The sequence below is a fragment of the Garra rufa genome, chromosome 11 (genome assembly GCF_049309525.1).
Source record: "Garra rufa chromosome 11, GarRuf1.0, whole genome shotgun sequence".
NCBI classification, from domain to species: Eukaryota; Metazoa; Chordata; class Actinopteri; order Cypriniformes; family Cyprinidae; genus Garra; species Garra rufa.
In genome coordinates, this window is record NC_133371.1 from 28,822,384 (window position 1) to 28,845,200 (window position 22,817).

Here is a 22,817-nt window from a genome sequence, read left to right on the forward strand (position 1 = left end):
CAAACGGATGTATGTATGTGTGTGTGTGTGTGTGTGTGTGTGTGTGTGTGTGTATGAGAGCCTTAGCACCTTCACTGACAAACACATCAGTCAGACGTAAAACACATCCTAACACACACCATCAATCTGCCATCAAATAGACATTAAAACACACACCGGTCAGTCAGCAAACACAGTTCAAAGGCTGTACTCAGCTGGTGAGAGCAACTGCTCGCTAAACTGAAGAGAAAAGGATGGTCAATTGTATTTTTTTCCACAGAAATTTACTTTTACATGGTGTTTGCATATAAATGTGTCTTAGCACTGTGTGAACATAACCACCCTACAATGAAAAAAATCTACTCACTTCTTTTTTTTATCCCCAAAAAACCTAAACAGTCTCAATTATCAAGCCGTTTTGATTGTCTAAGCAGTATGATGTCATATTGCTCAGGCCCCACCCACAACCGCTGACTGTCCTGTAGCATATTTTTGCCCTCAGCCAGTTGTATGTTGTTTTCTCCACGCTTAAGCAGCTGTAGCAATGTTTTTTTGATTGGATGTAGAAGTGAACATAAGGCTAGTTTCACAACACAAGCATGAGCAGACGCTGTACAAACGCTGTACAAACGCTTCCAGTGTGAATACTTTCGCATGAGAAGTGTGAAAACAGGCATAAGATTAATTTTCTCCCAACATCAGAGCAACTCAGGATGCATTTGTTTTGTTTTTGATGGTAACGCTTTACCAAATACACAAAAAATGAAAGAGAGGGGTGGGGTGAGCAGAGCTTATTAGCATTTAAAGAGACATGCCCTGAAACAGGTCTCTGTGAATAGCATATTTCTGCCGTCAGCCAGTTGTATACTGTCCGCCATTTTGTCCGCGCTTCAGCAGCTGTAGCAACAACATTTTGCGAGCAATGCAGGAGTTTTGTAGTTGGATGTAAAATTAAACATGAAGGCTGGGACACACCAAGCCGTCTTCAGAACTACCGGCGACGAAAGGCAACAGTGTTGTCGTCTCGCGTCGGCAGCATCTGGACAAAAATCTGTGCTTAAACACACCGCACAGACTACAGCTGACTGCAAACTAACTAACTAACTAACTAACACTGCACCTGCGTGAGAACATTTCCTTGTCTATATCAGCAGCTCTTAATAGTATATATTTGTCATTGAAAAGGAAAAACTGAAACAAAGATATACAAGATAAATGCAGATACATGAAATGTAAACAAAGCAGCGCTTGCTTACCATTTTGAATGTCAGTTATGTTAATTACTTTCAACATTTTAAGCGGCTCATGTTGATATGATAATATTCAAATATCGGAAAGCTTGGGTAAGATCACAGAACATTAGAAAAGTCTTCTGTTTGTGCAACCTTCATTTACTTACTCGTTTTCTTTACTTTCACTTTAATTCTCAGCATTCGGCATTCTTAATTCCCAACGTCGATTCAACATGTTGAATTGGGCAAACTCCCGCTGATGTGAGCTGTATGACAGCCGAAGTGTGGAACACACCAAACAAACTAGCCTGACAGACACTGCCCAACGGTCCAACGAGAGCCAGCGAACCCCAACCCTAACCGAGGCCTTAAGGCCTGTTTTACAACGCAAGAGTGACCAGTCACTGTTGTGACACTGTACAAACGGTTCCATAAAATGTGTGAAAACCGGGATGAAAGTCATTTTCTCCTAAAATCAGAGCCACTAAGGACAGATTACTTTTGCTTTTGATGGCAACGCATCACCAAATACACAAAAAGCAGAAGAAAGGGGCGGGTGTTGTTTTACACGCCCATTGAGGAATTTTAACCAAAGTATGTAATAATAACTCCTTATATTTATATAGTGCTTTTCTGGGTATTCAAAGCGCTTTACATAGAAGCAGGGAATCTCCTCATCCACCACCAATGTGCAGCATACACCGGCAGCCATATTGCGCCAGAATGCCCACCACACACCAGCTTACTGGTGGAGAGGAGACAGAGTGATGGAGCCAATCAGAATATATGTTGCAGACATTTCATGAGGGCCCTAAAGAATCATACCATAAATATAGACCCTAGGAAATCATAACAACTTGTGTGCCTTTTAATAAAATAAAACATTTTATTTTCACTCAATGCCTCTTTCCTCTCCGAGGATCCTTTAAGACATCCCACTGTGTGGGAATAATGCTGCTCTACTGGGCATCCCATGTGAGCCTACTGGCTACTGTATCTAATCAATTCCAGTGTAATATCTTCTGCAGTGTGATCGTATAGGCACAAACAATATCAGAATAGCCTGTGTCCTGATTCAAACCAAATCCTGAAGAGGAATGATCTTGTGTTATGAAGCTTTAAGGCAGTGTAGGAGAATAAGCTGGGTGCTACAGACACGCGACCATCACAAGTAAACAATAACCAAAAACAAGCTGGCACGTGACAAGTGCATAACTACAAAAACAGGATTTAGGTAATTCTTCCTTTGCACTCAATGTTTTCATAGCATGAGAATGTCTAGTTAAAAATAGACACGTTTCAAGTTGGCATTCACGTTGCTTGTTGTTTTTAAACGCAAGAATGCAAACTGTGTGTAACTCTACTGTTCTCTCCGTCTATCTCTGGACATCTACCAAGGCCTTAGTCAAGGCAAGCCTCTGACAAGGCTTTCAAAAATGCCCACAGCATAATTACTGTAAACATCTTTTTCTAAATAAATATTTTCCGGATTACCCTCTTTTAATGCTGCGATTTTCACAATATCCTTTCTGACTATGACAGCTGAGCTGGAAAGTTATTATCATAGATGCTCTGCACTACTCTAGCGTCAAAATGGGATTGCTCCTTGGGAAGTTGATATGTGACCCATGAAACTGTTCCATGACACAACAGCTATCCTGAGCTCTAGGGTGAAGCCTGTGGCATTAGAGGGTCTTCTGGTCGACAAAATAATCGAGTGTTGAGGTGCCTGTGTATATTAGCAGCACAGCGGCTGTTGACATGACAGCGGTCTAGCCTAGACTCACTTTGGCTTCTGGGAGTTTCCAAGCCCAGAGCTCCTGGACACAGTCTGGAAAAGAAAAGAGAGGAGCTGCGGGAGAGAGAAAAAGTGAGAAAGAGAGGAACGGAAGCCTGCATTCCAGTGTGGCGGTCCAAAAGTCTGCAAAATAGCTTTCCAACAACATTCAGAAACAAAACCTATGCACAACATTACACTAACATTGCAGATACGGATCTGATTCAATGGATGCTGTTTTGTAGTAGAAATGTCACAGAAATTATGCACAATAATAACAACTTATGACTCAAATGTTGTTTATCCACTTAAAAGTATATGAAATAGAATTCAGGAAAAAACATTTGGAAATCTTGGAACCTTAACAAGTGGTACAACCATCATATCAACAAAGCTTTGAGCCTCTCATACAAACAGATCCCACAGACTTTCTTTTCTTCCTCTTATTCTGTATATTTCATCTTCACAATCCCTCCTTTTTGCTTCATATTTATCCTACTCGTTCTATCTCCTCTATGTTTCTCATCTCATCCTCTATCTTTTGCTCTCCATTTCTATCTAATCCATTCTTTTCCTCTTCATCTTCCTCAACCCCATCCCCCTCTTTTTTTCTCATAAGCTGGGGAACGGTCTGCGAATGAGCAGTAAATTGCTTGCCCTCCCAGTTCAAACCCAATTCACATGGCAGTTGAGCAGATTACCTGCCCAACCAACAGGGCAAAGGGGCACGGGACAAGAACAGAAGCTTTTCCGCAGTCTCTGAACACTGTAGATTTGTCCATCAACAGTCCTACATACATTAACATTCACCTTAGAGTTATTCACCCAAAAATGAAAATTCTGTCATTAATTACTCACCCTTGTGTCGTTCCAAACCTGTAAGACCTTTGTTCATTTTCAGAACACAAATTAAGACATTTTTGATGAAATCTGAGAGCTTTCTGGTCCTGCATAGACAGCAATGTATTGATGAAATAGTCCATGTGACATTTTATACAAAAACATGCTGAAAAACATTTTGCTTATCAATCGGACCAACCCAAGTTCAAAAAGTTCTTGTGCATAAACTTTGTTACAAATGGGACCAAACACATGATAAGCTTTCCAGACTTTCTCGTCGAATCCAGAGCAGACCTCTAGGAACACTAGGAGTCCCTCAGCCATGTAGCTAAATTCAGAGACCAGGAAAAATCCAGGTAGGGGGCCCAGATGGCAAACCTTTCATGTTATGAAGAACAAGGCCCTCTTTTACCAGTCTGCAATTGGCCACATTGGTTACCTTCATTTGTTGCCAAGTCTAGCAATGATCCATGAGCCACGGGGATGAACACAGGGCCTCCACCTGCTATGTAAATTAAAGACCTTGATAAACGCTGCCTCTATCTGAAACCCATCATTTACCTGCTTCACTGGATAGCAAGATCTACAGGCCACCTGTACTGACACACATCTCTGCATTCAGCAGAGCATGAACATCCTACTTATCACCTAAGAGACGAGTTGAATCGACTCAGTCAATACGATCGCAGACCCTTTGTGGAACTGAAGTCTTCCTTTTGGACCCGAACCAGTCTCACATCAGCACACATGAGCAACTCTAATAAAGACGCATTAGATGAAGTATGAAAGTTTGTGAGGGAAGAAGTAGTGCTGTGAGAGTATGAATGTCCAGCAGGTATATCTATAAAAGCCAGCTGTGGTTCATTAATGTTAACTGATGAGTTTGCAGAGGTTGGCTGGAAGCATTCCGGAGATCATGCTGGGATTCTTATACAGCACTCTGAGTGTGCTACAGGAAGTACAGCATTCCTATAGCACATAAACTGTGTAATAGCTACTCCCTCCTGAGACTAGCATGCTAACACACACACTTACACAAGGACCTTATAAAGGAAGAAAAACATCAGCACATATAAACAGCTCGTACATCAAGAAATGGTTAGAAGCCTATGAAAGCCAGTTTCCGCCACTGAATAAAAAAAAAAGGTAACTGCGATTTTCTTATCTCACAATTTTATCTCAAAGTCTTTTTCTCTCGCAATTGCGAGTTTACCTCTTGCAATTCTGACTTTTTTTCTCAGAACTGTACGATATAAACTCACAATTGTGAGTTATAAAGTCAGAATTGCTAAATATAAAGTCAGAATTGCAAGTTATAAAGTCAGAATTGCTATATATAAAGTGAAGTATAAACCCGCAATTATAATAATTATAAACTCACAATTGCGAGATATAAGCTCACAATTTTGACTTTTTTTCTTAGAATTGCGTTTGTATCTCGCAATTCTGACTTTTTTCTCACAATCGCAAGTTTATATCTTGCAATTCTGACTTTTTTCTCAGAACTGTAATATAAACTCGCAACTGCGAGTAATAAAGTCAGAATTGCTAGATATAAAGTCAGAATTGCAGGATATAAACTCGCAATTGCAAGTAAAAAGTCAATCAAAATTAGTCAGAATTGGGAGATACAAACACAATTGTGACTTTTTCTTAGAACTGCATGCTTATATCTCATAATTCAGACTTTTTTCTTAAAATTGCGAGGTAATATCTTGCAATTCTGACTATTTTCTCAGAAATGTGATATAAACTCGCAATTGCGAGTAATAAAGTCAGAATTTCAGGATATAAACTTGCAATTCTGACTTTTTTCTCAGAATTGCAGGACATAAACTCACAATTGCGGGTAATAAAGTCAGAATTGCAGGATATAGAACTGCGTGTTTGTATTTTTTTCTTGCATTTGCAAGTTTATATCTCACAATTATGACTTTTTTTTCTCATAACTGTGCTATTAACTCGCAATTGCCAGTAATAAAGTCAGAATTTCCAGATATAAACTTGCAATTTTGCCTTTTTTTCAAGATATAAACTTGCAATTGCAAGTTATAAAGTCAGAATTCAAAATTATATCTTGCAATTCTGACTTTTTTTGCTATTGCGAGTTTATATCCCAATTCTGACTTAACTCACAAATGTGTTCTGACTTTTGTTCTCAGAACTGTGAGTTTATATCTTGCAATTGTGACTTTACAACTTGTAATTGCGAATTTATATGAGAAAAAATCAGAATTCCTAGATGTAAAATTTAAATGAGTCATTTTGAGATTAAAAAAAGTCACAATGAGAAGAACATTTTAGAACTACAATAAAGTCACCGTTACGAGAATTAAAGTCAAATGAAAGAAATAAAAAGCAACTGTGAGATATTAAGTAGGCTATAAAGATGCCTTTTTGCAAGTCACAATATTATGAAAATTAAGTCGCAATTATGAGACACAAAGAGCAACTGACATGTCACGTTTCAAACTATGATAAAAAGTCAACTTTGTGATATGAAGTCACAACATTGTGAGATACAATCTGATGATGACAGAAACAGATCTTCATAATGCCAGATTCTTGTTCATAAACATGGACATTATCTTTCAAGTGAGTGAGCATTTATTCTGTATGCTGTGTGTTTGAAAATGTATGTGAGCTGTAATAGGACTGTTATTAAGCAACCATTGCTAATCTCCAAACAGTAGCACAAAAGCAAGATCCAAGCTGTCGCTCGCCACTCTACGAAACCACGAGAAGCAAAGTCCTACGAGAGATCGAAAGCCAATCTTCAAAATCAATTTTCTTTCACATCAAGCTTCTTTGTTGCCTACAAATGACTTTTTTTTTTTACCGCAAAGCTGGAGTAATAACGTGCAACGTCCCTTTATTATACTTCTGCAAGTGCGGCTCACTGGCGTTGGCATTAAAAAGGCAACAAGCTGCTTAAAGGTCGCCCCTCTAGCGGAAAAATAGGAGATGCAACATTGGGTTAGCCCATGCTGCAGCTGATGCAACTTTAATCCTCTGCACTGCATTGATGAGGAAGAGGGACAACGGTCTGCAGAAAGGTCACATTATAGCAGCTGTGCGAAATGGAGTCGCCCACTCCAAAACATCACCTCCTCTCTCTCTCACCTTTCGTTCTCGTGCTCTCTCTCTCCCTAAATCCCCAATCACACCTCACAAGTTCCCATCATCGAAAAGGTCAACAGGAGCAAGAACACATCCGCAGCGACTTCCAATGAGACGCTTCCTCAAGGAGAACCACGGAAAGGTGATGAACGAGGTCAAGCCGAATCAAAGAGGGCACCCCTAATCTATTCCAGCGCTAGAGTGAAATAAATTACATTAATTATGCATTATGCTTGCTGTTTATCCGAGGGACTCTGATTATAACAGCTTCCAGGGTGTTAGCACACACTGTACGTTATTTGCATGCCACTAAATGACCCCGGATTGTCCCAGAGGTCGGATATAGAAACCTGGAATGTAGTTAATACATTGCGAAGTTGATTAATCCACCTGATCCATCAATTACGAAATTGAGTTCCGGCATTCCAACACATACATAAAACGCTGTTGCTTTAATTTAAGGAATGCAACATACAGTGCAGCGTTAACCTTCACGTGGATTAGCAGGACTTCAACTAAAGATTACAGCCTCTTCATGCTGCTGCAGTGCGGCTTAGGCACATCAAATAAGAGGCGCACGCTCACACGTCAGTGCCACACACTCACTCAAGCACGCTCATTAGCATTAAGAGTTCCCATGTGCATATACAATATGATATTTCACGTACACACTCATATGGACACACATGGCTGAGAGGATGTGATTGAGGTGCTCTACACTCACACGTCCTTAATGAGCATCCAGACAGAGCGGTTCATTAAAACACAGGCGGATGCTGATGATGTCATGCCCATGCCCTGTGGAGAGGTTCATGAGGACAGGAGCAGTGTTGTTATTATAAACTATTTCATTTAATTTGAACAGCTTTGTTTTAAAGCTGAAACGAAATATAAATACTATATAAATAGTACTGAACACAATACTCAGAATGTTCAAACTGATGGTCTTATCTGCCTGTAGTCCACATACAACATCTTCTGTAATCTTCCTTCCTCAAAGTTTTCATTTCTTTCCCTCTGTGCTTACTATTATCTTTTCCTAAGCCTCTCGGTGTCCTTCACTGCAACCCTGCTCTTGTGTTGCCATTATGTCTTTCTCTTTTCAACTTTCATATGATTTTCTGGTTCTCTAGAGGCTGTTACACTTGACTTTTCCAGTTCTAGTCTCATTTGTGTCTCTTTTTCTTCCATCCCCCTCTCTCCTGGCTCCTGCTCTTCATCTGACCCTTTCACTTCATCAGTCATCACTGCCAAGCTACTCTGCAATTCAGAGGGCGATCAATCCGCAGCTGAGCTGGGCTGTGCTGGTCTGGGATCAACTGAGTTGAACTGGATTGGCCTTAACTAAAACTGGACTGAACTGGGCTGGCCTTAGCTGAAATAAACTGGACCTGTTTAGCTAAAATGCACTAGACTGGGTTGGGTTTAGCTGAGTACAACTGGACTAGTCTCAGATTATCTGAACTGAAAAATAGGCACACTAGAGTGGACCTGAATGAGTTTAGCAAAACTAGAGTGGACTTGATCGGTCTTAGTTAAGATAAACTGAACTGGCTTTAGCTGATTTGGACTGAACTGGGCACACTATACTGGACCTGACTGAGTTTAGCAAAACTAGAGTGGACTGGGTCGGTCTTAGTTGAGATAAACTGGACTGGCTTTAGCTAATCTGGACTGAATTGACCATGCTAAACTGGACCTACCTAGGTCGGTTTTAGTTGAGATAATATGGAATGGCTTTAGCTAATCTGGATTGAACTGGGGGTGCTAAACTGGACCTGACTGAGTTTAGCAAAACTAGAGTGGACTGGGTCAGTTTTAGTTGGGATAAACTGGACTGGCCTTAGCTAATCTGTACTGAACTAAACTGGACCTGATTGAATTAGTCTTAGTCTTAGAGATAAACTAGACTGGTAATTGTTTTGCACTAAACTTGGTTTAGCTAAACTGGAATGATCTAGGCTGGATTTAGAGTAGTACAAGTATACTGGTTTTAGCTAATCTGGACTGAACCAAGCATGCCAAACTAGACCTGACTTGATTTAGCTAAACTTGACTAGACTTGACTGGCCTTAGCTAATCTAGACTAAAATCAACATGATAAACTGGACCTGACTGGGTTGTTTAGTTGACAAACGGGACTGGCCTTAGTTACTTTGCATTGAACCTGGTTTTATCTAACCTGCACTGAACTGGGCATACTATACTGGACTGGACTGGAGTTTTAGCTAATCTGGTTTGAACTGTGCACGATAAACTGGACCTAACTCAGTTTACCTAAACTGGACTAGACTAGACTGGGTTTAGCTGTTTACAGCTGGACTAGTGTTAGCCAAGCTGGAATGAACTGGGCAAACTAAACTGTACCTGACTGGGTTTAGCTAAACTTGACTAGACTTGATTGGTTTTAGCTGAATAATACAGGACTGCCCTAAACTAATCTGGACTGAACTGAACATGCTAAACTGGACCTAATTGAATTAGTCTTAGTTGAGATCAACTGAACTGGCCATAATTATTTTGCACTGAACTTGGCGTGATAAACTTGACATTAGAGGGTTTAGCTAAACTGGACTGATCTAGGCCATAATTACTTTGGAATGGACTTAGCATGATAAACTTGACACAACATGGTTTAGCTAAACTGGACTGATCTAGGCTGGTTTTAGAGTTGTACAACTGCATTGGTCTAAAATAATCTGTATTGAATTAAACATGCTAAACTGGACCTGACTGGGTGGGTCTTAGTTGAGATAAACTGGACTGGTCATAATAACTTTGCACTCAACTTGGCATGACATGGTTTAGCTAAACTGGATTTATCTAGTCTGAGTTTAGAGTAGTACAACTGCACTGGTTTTACCTAATCTGGACTGAACTAAACATTCTAAACTGGACCTGACTGGGTCTGTCTTAGTTGAAATAAACTGGACTGGCCACAAAGACTTTGCACTCAACTTGGCGTATTAAACTTTACATTACAAGGTTTAGCTAAACTGGACTGATCTAGACTGGACTTAGAGTAGTACAAGTATACTGGTTTTAGCTAATCTGGACTGAACCAAGCATGCCAAACTGGACCTGACTTGATTTAGCTAAACTTGACAAGACTTGACTGGCTTTAGCTAATCTGGACTACAATGAACATGGTAAACTGGACCTGACTGGGTTGTTTAGTTGAGACAAACTGGATTAGCCTTAGCTACTTTGTATTGAACCTGGTTTTAGCTAACCTGCACTGAACTGGGCATACTATACTGGACTGGACTGGAGTTTTAGCTAATCTGGTTTGAACTGTGCACGATAAACTGGACTTAACTCAGTTTACCTAAACTGAACTAGACTAGACTGGGTTTAGCTGTATACAGCTGGACTAGCGTTAGCCAAGCTGGAATGAACTGGGCAAACTAAACTGGACCTGACTGGGTTTAGCTAAACTTAACAAGGCTTAACTGGTTTTAGATGAGTACTACTGGACTGGCTTTAGCTAATCTGGACTGATCTCGGCTTGGTTTAGCCGAGTACAACTATACTGTTCTTAGCTAACCTGCAATGAACTGGGCCCGGTAAACTGGACCTAACTAGGTTTAGCTAACCTGGACTTGGCTAGGCTGGATTGAGCTGGGTATGCAAACCTGACTGGGTTCAGATAAGGTGAACTGGCTGGTCTGAGCTTATCTGAGTTTAATTGACTGGGTTTAGCTAAACTGGACTAAACTGGACTTAGCTGAGATAAACTAGACTGAGCGTGCTAAACTGGACTAGACTGGAAATAGCTAGACTGGACTAGGCTAGGCTGAGTTCATGTGGACTGGTCTTAGCTGAACTGGTCTAGTCTAAACAGATGTCTCTGTCAGGTTCACTTGTAGGTACAATTCCCTCCCCCATCCCATCATGCACATACAGTCTAATCTCAGACAGCCTGGTGTGATTGATGGCGCTCCATTAATATGACCACGGCGCACATCAGCCAGCAGATTTACGACGGTGGCGACGGGACGATTTGGCACAGGCAGTGGCAAAAGCAGACACATGCACACAACTACACTCGCTCGTTTTTCTATCATCCTTTCTCTCTCACAGCTGCACTATAATGAGGATCCACATCAGGATCCAGCGTCCTCGAGCTGCAAAACAAATATGCACAACACCATCTCTCTCTTTGTCTACCAAAACAATCACTCAACACAAAACATGAACTCGAGACATGCAAATTTTACACATACACACCCAACATAATCTCCATCCACAGACGCACGAACACACACACATATTTCCCTCTCCTCCCCCTCTAATGCTGACGAAAGAGATTTACAGGGCAGTGGAACAAAAGAGCGGGTTACACTGAGTTCAAATCATCATATGGTGAAAAAGCCCTGCGTTTTATTAGCGACTCAGCACAGCCAAGCCACGTTGACACACACATACGACTTCAACAGCAGCAGAAACAGAACTCTAGAGAGGGCCATGCATCCAGTTCAGCCCGTCTGACACACAGAAACAAGATGCTACACTTTAAACACCCTGGGGTCAAGAGGAGGGGGAGTTGTGACTTGTTTAGAAGAGACGTGTTTACCGTGACTCTTTTAGGTCCCGTGAGGACCGGCATGTGTCCTCCCAACCAGCTGAGAGTGGTCGTCTGCAGGACAGTCAACGCCAGGGTGAGTAAAACGACACCGGCTTTTGAAATCATAAGGGGCCTACTTGGATTTCACACTGAGTTTGTCCCCCGCTGCTGCAAATATAACAGCAAAAGAGCTTTGTAACACAAAAGCAAGCAAGCGCACACACTCAGATTGTTAAAAGCAGGGAAACTAAAATTAAAAACAAAAAGAAGCCACATGAACCTTTAGAGAGACAAAAGATGAAGGACAGAGAAAAAAGGATGAAAAGCATTTGGCGAGGATAAAGAGGCTGGTGAAGCTATATTCAGACAAAGAAAACCAGCCAGAGAGTATCATTTCGAAGTGATCTGTTTGTTTGCCAGTCTGCAGACTTGCACACTATCACTGCATACATAACCACATATTTCATACGCTGCATTCTTTTACTAAACTATATCAGACAGGTACTCTCTTTACTCCATCATGTGAATATACAGCACTTCTGCATATACATAAACCATTCAGAACTGAACAGAGAGTGAAGAATGAGAATGAGTTAAAATTCAAAGAAATGAATATTACTGTAGTTTTTTAACTCAAGTGTGTAAACCAATATTGCCTTGACAAAGTATTGCGTTTTGAAGGTTTGCAGCACTTAGACAGAGAATGACAGAATGAGACAGAAAAACAAAAAGGCAGAATGACAGAAAGGCAGACAGACAGACAAACAGATAGATAGATAAATATAAAATTATAGATAGAATGGTAGAATAACAGATAGATAGATAGATAGATAGATAGATAGATAGATAGATAGATAGATAGATAGATAGATAGATAGATAGATAGATAGATAGATAGATAGATAGATAGATAGATCAAACTAGAAAGCACAATAAACCAAAGGACAGACAGACAGACAGACAGACAGACAGACAGACAGACAGACAGACAGACAGACAGACAGACAGATAGATAGATAGATAGATAAAACTAGAAAGAAAAAACCGAATGACAGACAGACAGACAGACAGACAGAAAGACAAACAGATAGATAGACAAATATAAAATGATAGATAGAATACTAGAATGGTAGAATGACAGACAGACAGAACGACAGACAGACAGACAGACAGATAGATAGATAGATAGATACATAGATAGATACAGATATATAGAACAACAGACAGACAGATCGCACTAGATAGAACGATAGACCGAATGACAGACAGACAGACAGACAGATCGCACTAGATAGAATGATAGACCGAATGACACAGACAGACAGACAGACAGACAGACAGACAGACAGACAGACAGATCGCACTAGATAGAACGATAGACCGAATGACAGACAGACAGACAGACAGACAGACAGACAGACAGACAGACAGACAGACAGACAGACAGACAGACAGACAGACAGACAGACAGATCGCACTGGATAGAACGATAGACCGAATGACAGACAAACAGACAGACAGACAGACAGACAGACAGACAGACAGACAGATCGCACTAAATAGAATGATAGACCGAATGACGGACAGACAGACGGACAGACAGACAGACAGACAGACAGACAGACAGACAGACAGACAGACAGACAGACAGACAGACAGATCGCACTAGATAGAACGATAGACCGAATGACAGACATACAGACAGACAGATCGCACTAGATAGAACAATAGACCGAATGACAGACATACAGACAGACAGACAGACAGATCGCACTAGATAGAACGAGACCGAATGACAGACATACAGACAGACAGATCGCACTAGATAGAACGATAGACCGAATGACAGACAGACAGACAGACAGATCGCACTAGATAGAACAACAGACCGAATGACATACAGACAGACAGACAGACAGACAGACAGATCGCACTAGATAGAACGATCCTGCTGAAAACACACACATAGCCTACAACACAACACGATTTTCTCTTCATTTGTATTCTTATGCAAAATACATGTGCGCCGTACCAAGACATAAACGAGAATGAGGAATATTCACACATATACCCATATACTGCATACTAATGTGAATGGTATTTAAATCAAATGAATATGGAGAGCTGTTTGTCAAAAGACTCCTGAGGTGACATAAACGTTTATATTTACATTCATATTCATCATACGTTCTAGCATTCCTATTTTTCTCCTGAGCTGACAAGCAATAAACTAATGAGCGTGTCAGCTGGTCTCTGGATTAAGATGGTCCGGTGTAAGAGTGTGTGTATTTGAGCAAAAAAATGGCCGTCCTTAATCACTAAAAACGGATAAAGATGCCTGCCGGGAGTGGCAAAGCAGGGGCCGCTGATGTGTGACTGCGTGTAGGCAAGAATGTCTATGAGATGAGACACTTACTATGCAAGGACAAGCATAAATAGTGGGATTTCTGAAAGGAATTCATAGACGTATTCACAAGCGCGTGTCGCAATTCGTCTTTGGACTCGTGCTTGTTCATGCATGGCATGTGTAGCATTATACGCTGTTTACTATGAGTTACGCTGCCAATGAAACTCATATGTGAAAGGCTGGTGGCCTCTAGTTGCCAGGGCAACGCATACACATAGCAAAAGGTCTTTATTGGGTGATTGAAATGCGACAGCTCACCTAAGCCAACATTATTAATATGTATGTGGAGTATCATCTATGACAAGCACCAAATGTCAGGCGTCGGAGAGTGATCTAGCAAGCTCGTTCCCTGCTGGCGTCGCATTTAACCTCTCGCGGCAAAACTCAGAAGGACGGTGGGGGGGAATATGTGCAGGCCTGCCGTCGTAATGCGCGCTCTCTGGGAACCGTCCAGGGGACGGGATAAAGATCTGAAGCTGAGGCAAATGACGTTAACAGCCAAACATTAATACCCATCAATATGTATGAAGCTGAGCATGTGCAGAACTCGAACTTATGAATTTATGTATTAAAGGAAGTATGCATGTATCCATACAGGCTTGCGGTATTCAGGTGAAAATGTAGGGAGATATGCATGTCTGGACACAGAGTCTTCATATTGTTATCTAAAAGAAATCTGAAAGTATTCTGTCAACTGAAATAAAGCTAAAATAAAATAAAATAAAAATATTAAATGACAAAAATTTACTTAAAAACAGAAACTTTTAAATTGCAAAGTTAGAAATACTATCCATCTATGTCTAAGTTTGAATACCTTAAACTGGAATAAAAATAAAGCTACATATAGAAATATTTTTAAAAATGAACAATAACAAACTCTTAACTAAGTTAAAGTTCATTCAAAATATTCATAAAAACTACAATATTACATACAATATTATATAAATAATACTATAACAACATTGGCTAATCATTTTTACATGCTTTCTGACTTAAAAATATGGAAGCATAAATAATATGGCTAAAAAGATATATTTTACCTGTGTTTGAAGTCCATTGAAGTGATAAGATTAATGAGAAAATGTTGTATACTGCTAAGTAATAGTAAGCAAACAATGCCATGTTTCTTGAGTTTACAACTGAATTTTGATGCAAAATGTATTTTCTATTAATTTTGCATAATGTTATAATGTTTATATATATAATGTTTTAATATATATAATATATATATATATATGTTTTAATAATATAATGTTTTAAACAAGAAATACACTATTCACAGATCAGTTTCGGTGATTGTTATATCTCTTAAATATAGTTGGAGAAAATATTACGATTTTCGTACACTGTAAAAAACGAAAAACACAATTTGTTGAGTAAACTTAAAATAATTTGTTACCCTGTTGCCTTAAAATTTTAATTTTAGTCAGCTCAAACAAGTTTAGTCAACTTGAAATGTTAAGCTGTACTAAGAGACAACTTAGATATTTGAGTTGACTTAAAACATTTGGTTTGTTAAACTTAAAAGCTGGGTAAGTTACGTGGCTGCCTTAAAATTTTAAGTTGAATTAACTCAAATATCTAAGTTGTCAATTAGTACAACTTAACATTTTAAATTGACTAAACTTTTTTGAGTTGACTGAACTTAAAGTTTTAAGGTAGCCAGGTAACAAAATTTTTTAAGTTGACTCAACAAATAGATTTTACAGTGTAACATACCAAGTTAGGAGGTTCCCATATGCACGCAAAATGGATATTTTTAACCAAGATGACCAAACTGATCAGAATTGAATGAAGAAATAAAGCTGAAATAAAATAAATAAAATAAAGTATAAATATCAGATGACAAAAATTTTTAAAAACTTTTAAACTGAACTATCCTGGTTTACACTGATTAGGCTAATTTCACAGGCTGGAAAATTACTAAATAATAATATGGCTATAAGAAGTTATATTTTACCTGTGTTTGAAGTCCAAATTGATGTGATGAGACTAAAATTTTGTGTACTGCTAAGTAATAGCAAGCAAATAATCACACTTTTTTGAGTTTATGACTTAATTTTTTTTTCTATTTTACAGACTGTGATAATAAATGATTTAACTAACTTACACTATTCACAGATCAGTTTTTGGTGATTCTTATATCTATTAGATATAGTTGGAGAAAATATTAAGAGTTTCGTAATATACCAAATTAGGAGGTTCCCACATGCAAACAAAATGAATATTTTTAAGCTAAATATGACCAAACTGAATGGAGATATAAAGCTGAAATGAAATAAAATATAAATAAATAAGATAAAATATAAATATCAGATGACAAAAACTGACTTAAAACCAATTTACAGAAATATTTTTTAAGTTTATAAGTTTATAAAAACTACAATATATAAATAATACTAAAATACAATGTTCTATATTGATTAGGCTATTTTCAAAGGCTTTCTGACTGAAAAACATGACAGCATAAATAATATGGCTAAAAAGTTATATTTCCCATGTGTTTGATGTCCAAATTGATGTGATAAGATTAAAATGTTGAATACTGCTAAGAAATAGCAAGCAAACAATCCCATTTTTCTTGAGTTTGTAACTGAATTTTGAGCCAAAATGTATTATTTTCTATTAATTTTGCATAATGTTATAAATACACTATCCACAGATGGGTTTTTGGTGATTATTATATCTGTTAAATAACAAATGAACAGCAAAGTTGGAGAAAATATTATGGTTTTCATAATATACCAAGTTAGGAGGTTCCCATATGCAAGCAAAATTGATCTTTTAACCAAAATATGACCGAACTGATCAGAATTGAATGACGAATCGATGTAAACAAATCAGGAAGTTCGGATTTAAACCCAGACCTGATGAATAAACCAACGTAAGATGCAATCCTGACACTCCTGCAGGTTTCCGACTGATGCAAACAGGCTGATTAAAATGCTTCAGCCATTACACTTGTTTGTTTTTCACTTCTTGGTGACATCTGTTACTCTCAGGTAAACGGAATCACACCGGTTGCGTGGAAAACGAGGCACAAGACAAGCAAACCATACTCTCGTCTTTGTGGTAGAACAGCTGCTGCGATCAAGCTCGATCACCCCGGGCAAAAACAGCAATCTGGCTTCTGTTTGTTGAAAATGGCGTGGGACATCAGTACTCATGCGACACTGAATCTGAACATATTTCTTTCTCACTGGCACTGAGCATTATCTTAAAGAGTTAAACTGAGCAAGGAACAGAGCACAGAGGTGGCCTTCTGAGACCAATTCCTCACTTGGATGCAAAGAGCAGAAGTGATTTTATTACTTATTCATAAGATCATCAAGATGCCAGCTCTCCTAAAAACAGCAGTGGGAAAAATATATAGGTAAGCTGCCAAGACATGCAAATTAACCTCATTCCTCCCACAGGGATCCGCAATGATGTTTTGCAGGGCTGCGCATCCTCCACAGCCCCGTATTAGTAATCCACTGACTTCTTCCACTTAACTTCAGCCAGCGAGGGCAAACATTAAATCGTGTTGCAGTATGTCGAAATGAGATGCCAAAAAGCAGCAGGGAGGCGGAACACAGGTCTCGCAGGTTGAGACTCGATGGAGAGATCTGAACCGGGACCAGGTCCATGGTGCAAGAACAAATTTTCCCTCAGGGTCAACCATGTTTGGTTGTGAATATGCACAATATTAGTAATACTTATCAATTATTGATAACAATACCACATCTTAAAGTATCCACTTTGCACATCCATCAAAACAAATGGCATTGCGTCAAAACAAATCCATTGTGCATTTATGAATTGCTGCAAGAGAAAACTACTTTCAACTCTTCGAAGCCTGCACACAGATAAAAAACATGACCAAATCTTAGAAAATGTCAGATTTGGTTAACTGAAAAAAATCTAAATATTGTGAAAATCGTTTTTAAAGTTCAAAGTCCAAATAAAGTTCTTTGCAATGCATATCTTTGGCATAAAAGAAAAATCGATCATTTTGACCCATACAGTGTATTTTTGGCTATTGCTACAAATATACAAGTGCTACTTATGATTGGTATTGTGGTCTAGGGTCACATATGGGTTAATCATAATGCAATGTAACACTTTTTACAAAAAAAAAAAAAAAGTTATAAAATGTGGGAAAATGCGTTTGATCGATTTAAGTAGTTAATTTAGGTTTTTTTGAAACCCAGCAGAAACGTGAAATATTTAGTATGGAGAGATGTCACGAGGAAATTCTGCATCCTATCTGTGCGTTTATTTTTTGCACACCAGTTAATTTATTCCGAGGTTGTGTGTCAAAACCTTGTGAGCTGCCTATATAGAACGCATTTTTGGGCACCTCTGGAAGACGCACCATTTCGGGCATCCTCGGAACGCGCCTATGACGCCCAAAAACGCTGTCTATACAGCTCACTATGTTTTGACACACAGCTCGTGTATTGTCTTGAAGGAACTACAAAAATTCAGGTCCACTACCACTACCGTCCTGAACAGCTGCTTTATAGCAAATGACCACAGCGCGCAATACCGAGAGCAAACTGCCTATTCTTTCAGACCAACATCTGTACGTCCAATAATACAATGCATGTAAGTTACTATCAAGCAGCTCGGTAACTTTTCCACATCGCGATGAATCACACCAAAGGTTAAATTGAAGAACTTACCGGTACAGACATCTTGAGCTCCTTCTTTCAATCCACTACAAAGCTGATGCTGATTTTAACGGACCAGTTTCTTCCCCTCTAACGGGTTTTCAGCAGAAAACATCAATTTGTCTTGTTAGGCTTCGATTGGTGTTTTTCTATTCCATGTTGTCGGTAGTAAGGGTGCAATCCGCGTCTCGATGGGGTGAGAAGTTTGATGTGAATGTTTCAGATGTGTGTCTCCGCTCCACCTCGCACGGGCTGCGCTGCGCAGTTTCAGTCCTGCTCTCCAGAGAGCTGCGGCTGGGCTAGTAATAAAATAGCTGTGTTTAAATTAAAACGCTTCTTCACTCGTTTTTTCCGTATAGTATGGAATGACCTGGCTTCTGTTTGTCTGTATTGCGGCGGCGTACACTGACACTTCATAGCACAGCGAACCAGCACGCTGCTCCCTCGCTCGCTCTCTCTCCCTATGATGGAATCATCAAGTTCTGTTTAAAGGGATAGTCTCCTGTTACCTCTGTGTGGATAAACACGGCATGGTTTATATTATACGCTGTGAACGGTTTAACGCGTGTTTACATTCGACGCGCTTATGCCAGTTTCCTGCTACTGTCCTATTGGTGACCCTGGACCACAAAACCAGTCATAAGGGTTAATTTTCTGAAACTGAGATTTATACATCACAAATAAGCTCTCCATTGATGTGTGGTTTGTTAGGATAGGACAATATTTGGACAAGAAACAAATATTTGAACATCTGGAATCTGAGGGTGCAAAAAATCTAAATATTGAGAAAATCACCTTTAAAGTTGTCCGAATGAAGTGCTTAGCAATGCATATTACTGATCAAAAATTAAGTTTTGACATATTTATGGTTGAAAATTGACAAAATATCTTCTTAGAAAATGATCTTAATATCCTAATGATTTTTGGCATAAAAGAAAAATCAATAATTTTGACCCATACAATGAATTTTTGGCTATTGCTACAAATATACTTTAAGGCATTTATGAAGAAAAAAAAACATTATGTAGCAATGTAACCACCTGAATCAATGATGAATCAATGATGAAAAAAGCATTTTTCGGCAAATCCAGGTAATTCACCTTAGAAATATTATGTTTTTTTTTGGTAACATTTATGACTGTTATAGCGCCAACTGTGGTCAGATCTCCTTAAATGTTTGCATGCTTGTTTAAAATCACCTGTCACATGCTCAGCTTGAGTTTTCATTTAGGCTTTATAGGATTTTGGGTCAATTTGGAAAGGCCCGTTTTCTAAATGACCCATTTATCGCTTCCCAAAAGAAAACAAATGTTTTTTTTCTCTCTCGATAATTATTGACCTAGAGAGTCCAGAGAATTGTCCTGCAGTGTTTTTTCCAGATTAAGGGAAAAACCTAGGACTAGTTTGCGACTAGTGACTCTGACTTCATCGGCCAATGGCGGTCATGGTTTTTTTTTTAGATATGCAAATGTCCTTATAGACACTTATGGCACTTTGGACCAAGACTGCGTAGGGATTTTCACATTCACAGTTCAAATAGTTGCTTAGGTAAAGCCTATATACAGATGCATGTTCGCTTTCTGATATAGTCCACATGCTTGCATCTGTCATCAATAACAGAGACAAACAGAGTGAAATAACATTTGCTATGACACGTTTGGTTTATACAGCTCTTTTGCATCTTTGTACAGATTTCAGAAGGTTCCCAGTGTAAGTCAAGTCATCAAGTGGATAGTTAGCATACAAAGAATGGCATCCTGGATCATATCTGTGAATTGTTCAAAGGATTTTGTTTTGTAAACGAGGCACAGTGTCATGGAGAGCTCACAAAGAAACATTTGTTGAAAGAAGAAGCGGCACTAGATCTGAGTGCAGTTGCATCACAAATGGTAAGTAAATGGTTTTATAATGCTTTGTCTAGAAATGGCAGTTTTATTTTGATCATGCTGTCAAAACACGCACATGCAATAGCAAGATGACGCTGATGCTGTTTTCTATGCAATGACTTTAGCCAATCATAATAGTGGCCAATTACTGAGAGGCCCTAAAGGAACACTCCACTTTTTTTGGAAATAGGCTCATTCTCCAACTCCCCCCGAGTTAATAAGTTGAGTTTTACCATTTTGAAATCCATTCAGCCGTTCTCCTGTTCTGGCGATATCACTTTTAGCATAGCTTAGCATAGATCATTGAATCCTGTTAGACCAATAGCATCGCGTTCAAAAATGACCAACGAGTTTCGATATTTGTCCCATTTAAAACTTGACTCTTCTGTAGTTATATCGTGTACTAAGACCGGTGGAAAATGTAAAGCTGTGATTTTTTAGGCCGATAAGATTAGGAACTACACTCCCATTCCGGCGTAATAGTCAAGGAAGTTTGCTGCTGTAACATGGCCGAAGCAGGAGCAGTAATACCACACCGCACATGTGCAAATGCTAACCTAGCTGGGAACTAATTTCAGGCACTGCGTGATATTACTCCGCCTTTCAAAACGGTAAAACTCAACTTATTAACTCCGGGGGAGTTGGAGAATGAGCCTATTTCTAAAAAAAGTGGAGTGTTCCTTTAAAGGACCACATTTATGGTTTTTGCGCAAAAAAAAACACAACTTTATTAACATTGTAAGTAAACTTCAAGGAAGATATTAAAATAATTTAAAAAAACTATGTCATGATGTAAATTTTATCATCAGTAAGCACCTTTTTTTTGCGGCTACATTGGCCTGGGCCCTTGTTTCACAGTTGAAAAAAAAAATGTAGGAGACAGGACAACAAGGACAAACAGCTGTAGATGCAGCAAAAATAGACGTCCACGTTGACTAGCGACTGTGTTCTGCCGAGAAATAGCGAAAACACTAGACAAGGATAAAACTTTCTAGTGTGCATGTGTTGAGTGCCTGTAGCTGGCAGGTTTACATGAGCTTCACTATCTTCAAGTCACTCTTCATTTGCATGAAGTTTTTCTCAGCTTTGTCGAGTCACCAGACATGCATAAATATAGTCACCAACAGTCACTCATGTTTGCGGAAGTCTCCGGTTCTCACTGAAAATGAATGAGTTCAGGCCACATTGTTGCTTAAAGGTATAGTTCACCCCAAAATTAAAAATTTGTCTTTAATTACTCACCCTCATGTCATTCCAAACTGCTGCGTTCACACCAAACGCGAATATGCGTCTGGCATGAGTGATTTCAATGTTAAGTCAATGGTAAGGCGCGTTTACGCGCGTCTGGAGTTCTCGCGGCGCGGTAGACGCGAATTCGCCTCGTTCGCGCGTATGGCGCGAATTGTGCTTTTTGTGCATCACGCGTTTGACGCGAATTCGTGTCTGCCGCCCGAGTTGAAAAATCTGAACTTCTGCGTCAATTCGCGCCGTGTTAACCAATCAGGAGCCTGCTTGATGCTGTGGCGGCAGACCCGCTCGGAGTCACTCATTCAAATATGAAACATGAATACTAAATGCCTAGTGCGGTTCTAATGCACAACAAAGCAAGTGTTTTATCACATATATGACACATATTCATTTTGTATTGAATGCTATTTATTCCATATCTAAATCTTAATTATATGAAACATTATTATAGTGTAAGTGTGTCTACACTATAATAACAGAACAATAATAACTATAATAGTGTGTATACTTTAGTGTGTCTGGACAGTGTTGTGTGAGGAAAATAAAGAAATCACAGGACAGGTTAAATATTTTTGGAGGCTGGCTCCATTTATCATCAAAACAAAAATAAATAACAGATTTTACAGTAATAACCTGAACAAAGAAATGGCTCTTTGTGATGAAACTCGCTGAACTGGGTTCGCCTCCAAAGGGTCTGGTGGACCCAAATACGGCGACGATGATCCCTACGCCGCTGTTCTGCTCTCCAGAGCAAATACAGAGCGGTGACTCTCTCGATAAATGACCGATTAACAACAGACATCTTGTAAAAAGATGGCCGCCAACGGGGTTTGAAACTCTGACGCGCGGAAATTTCGCTTCAAGCATTTGTTTTTACGCGCGTCGATTTCGCTCTTGACGCGCGAATGAGCACAAAGTGGCAGTCACGAATTTAGACGCATATTCGCGTTTGGTGTGAACGCAGCATTATACTACAGGGCCGTTGAATGCTTGAATCTGAATGGCTGACGAACGTTCTAGAGGTGTGCATTATATTCAGGGAAACGCACGAACGTAGTTCCAGACAGCTTTTGACCGCATTACATGTCTATATCACTTCGCCACAC

At 39.3% G+C, this 22,817-nt stretch overlaps 1 protein-coding gene across 1 annotated transcript in view; it reads right to left on the minus strand.

The window, feature by feature from the left end:
* bcar1 (BCAR1 scaffold protein, Cas family member) overlaps window positions 1-18,973 on the minus strand; it is a 118,419-nt gene extending 99,446 nt beyond the window's left edge. Inside the window, exon 1 of the mRNA XM_073850389.1 lies at window positions 18,590-18,973. Within this exon, the coding sequence (XP_073706490.1) occupies window positions 18,590-18,601 (12 nt within the window). The 5' untranslated portion in view covers window positions 18,602-18,973. The remainder of the gene's footprint in view (window positions 1-18,589) is intronic.
* Between the last annotated feature and the right edge of the window lie 3,844 nt (window positions 18,974-22,817).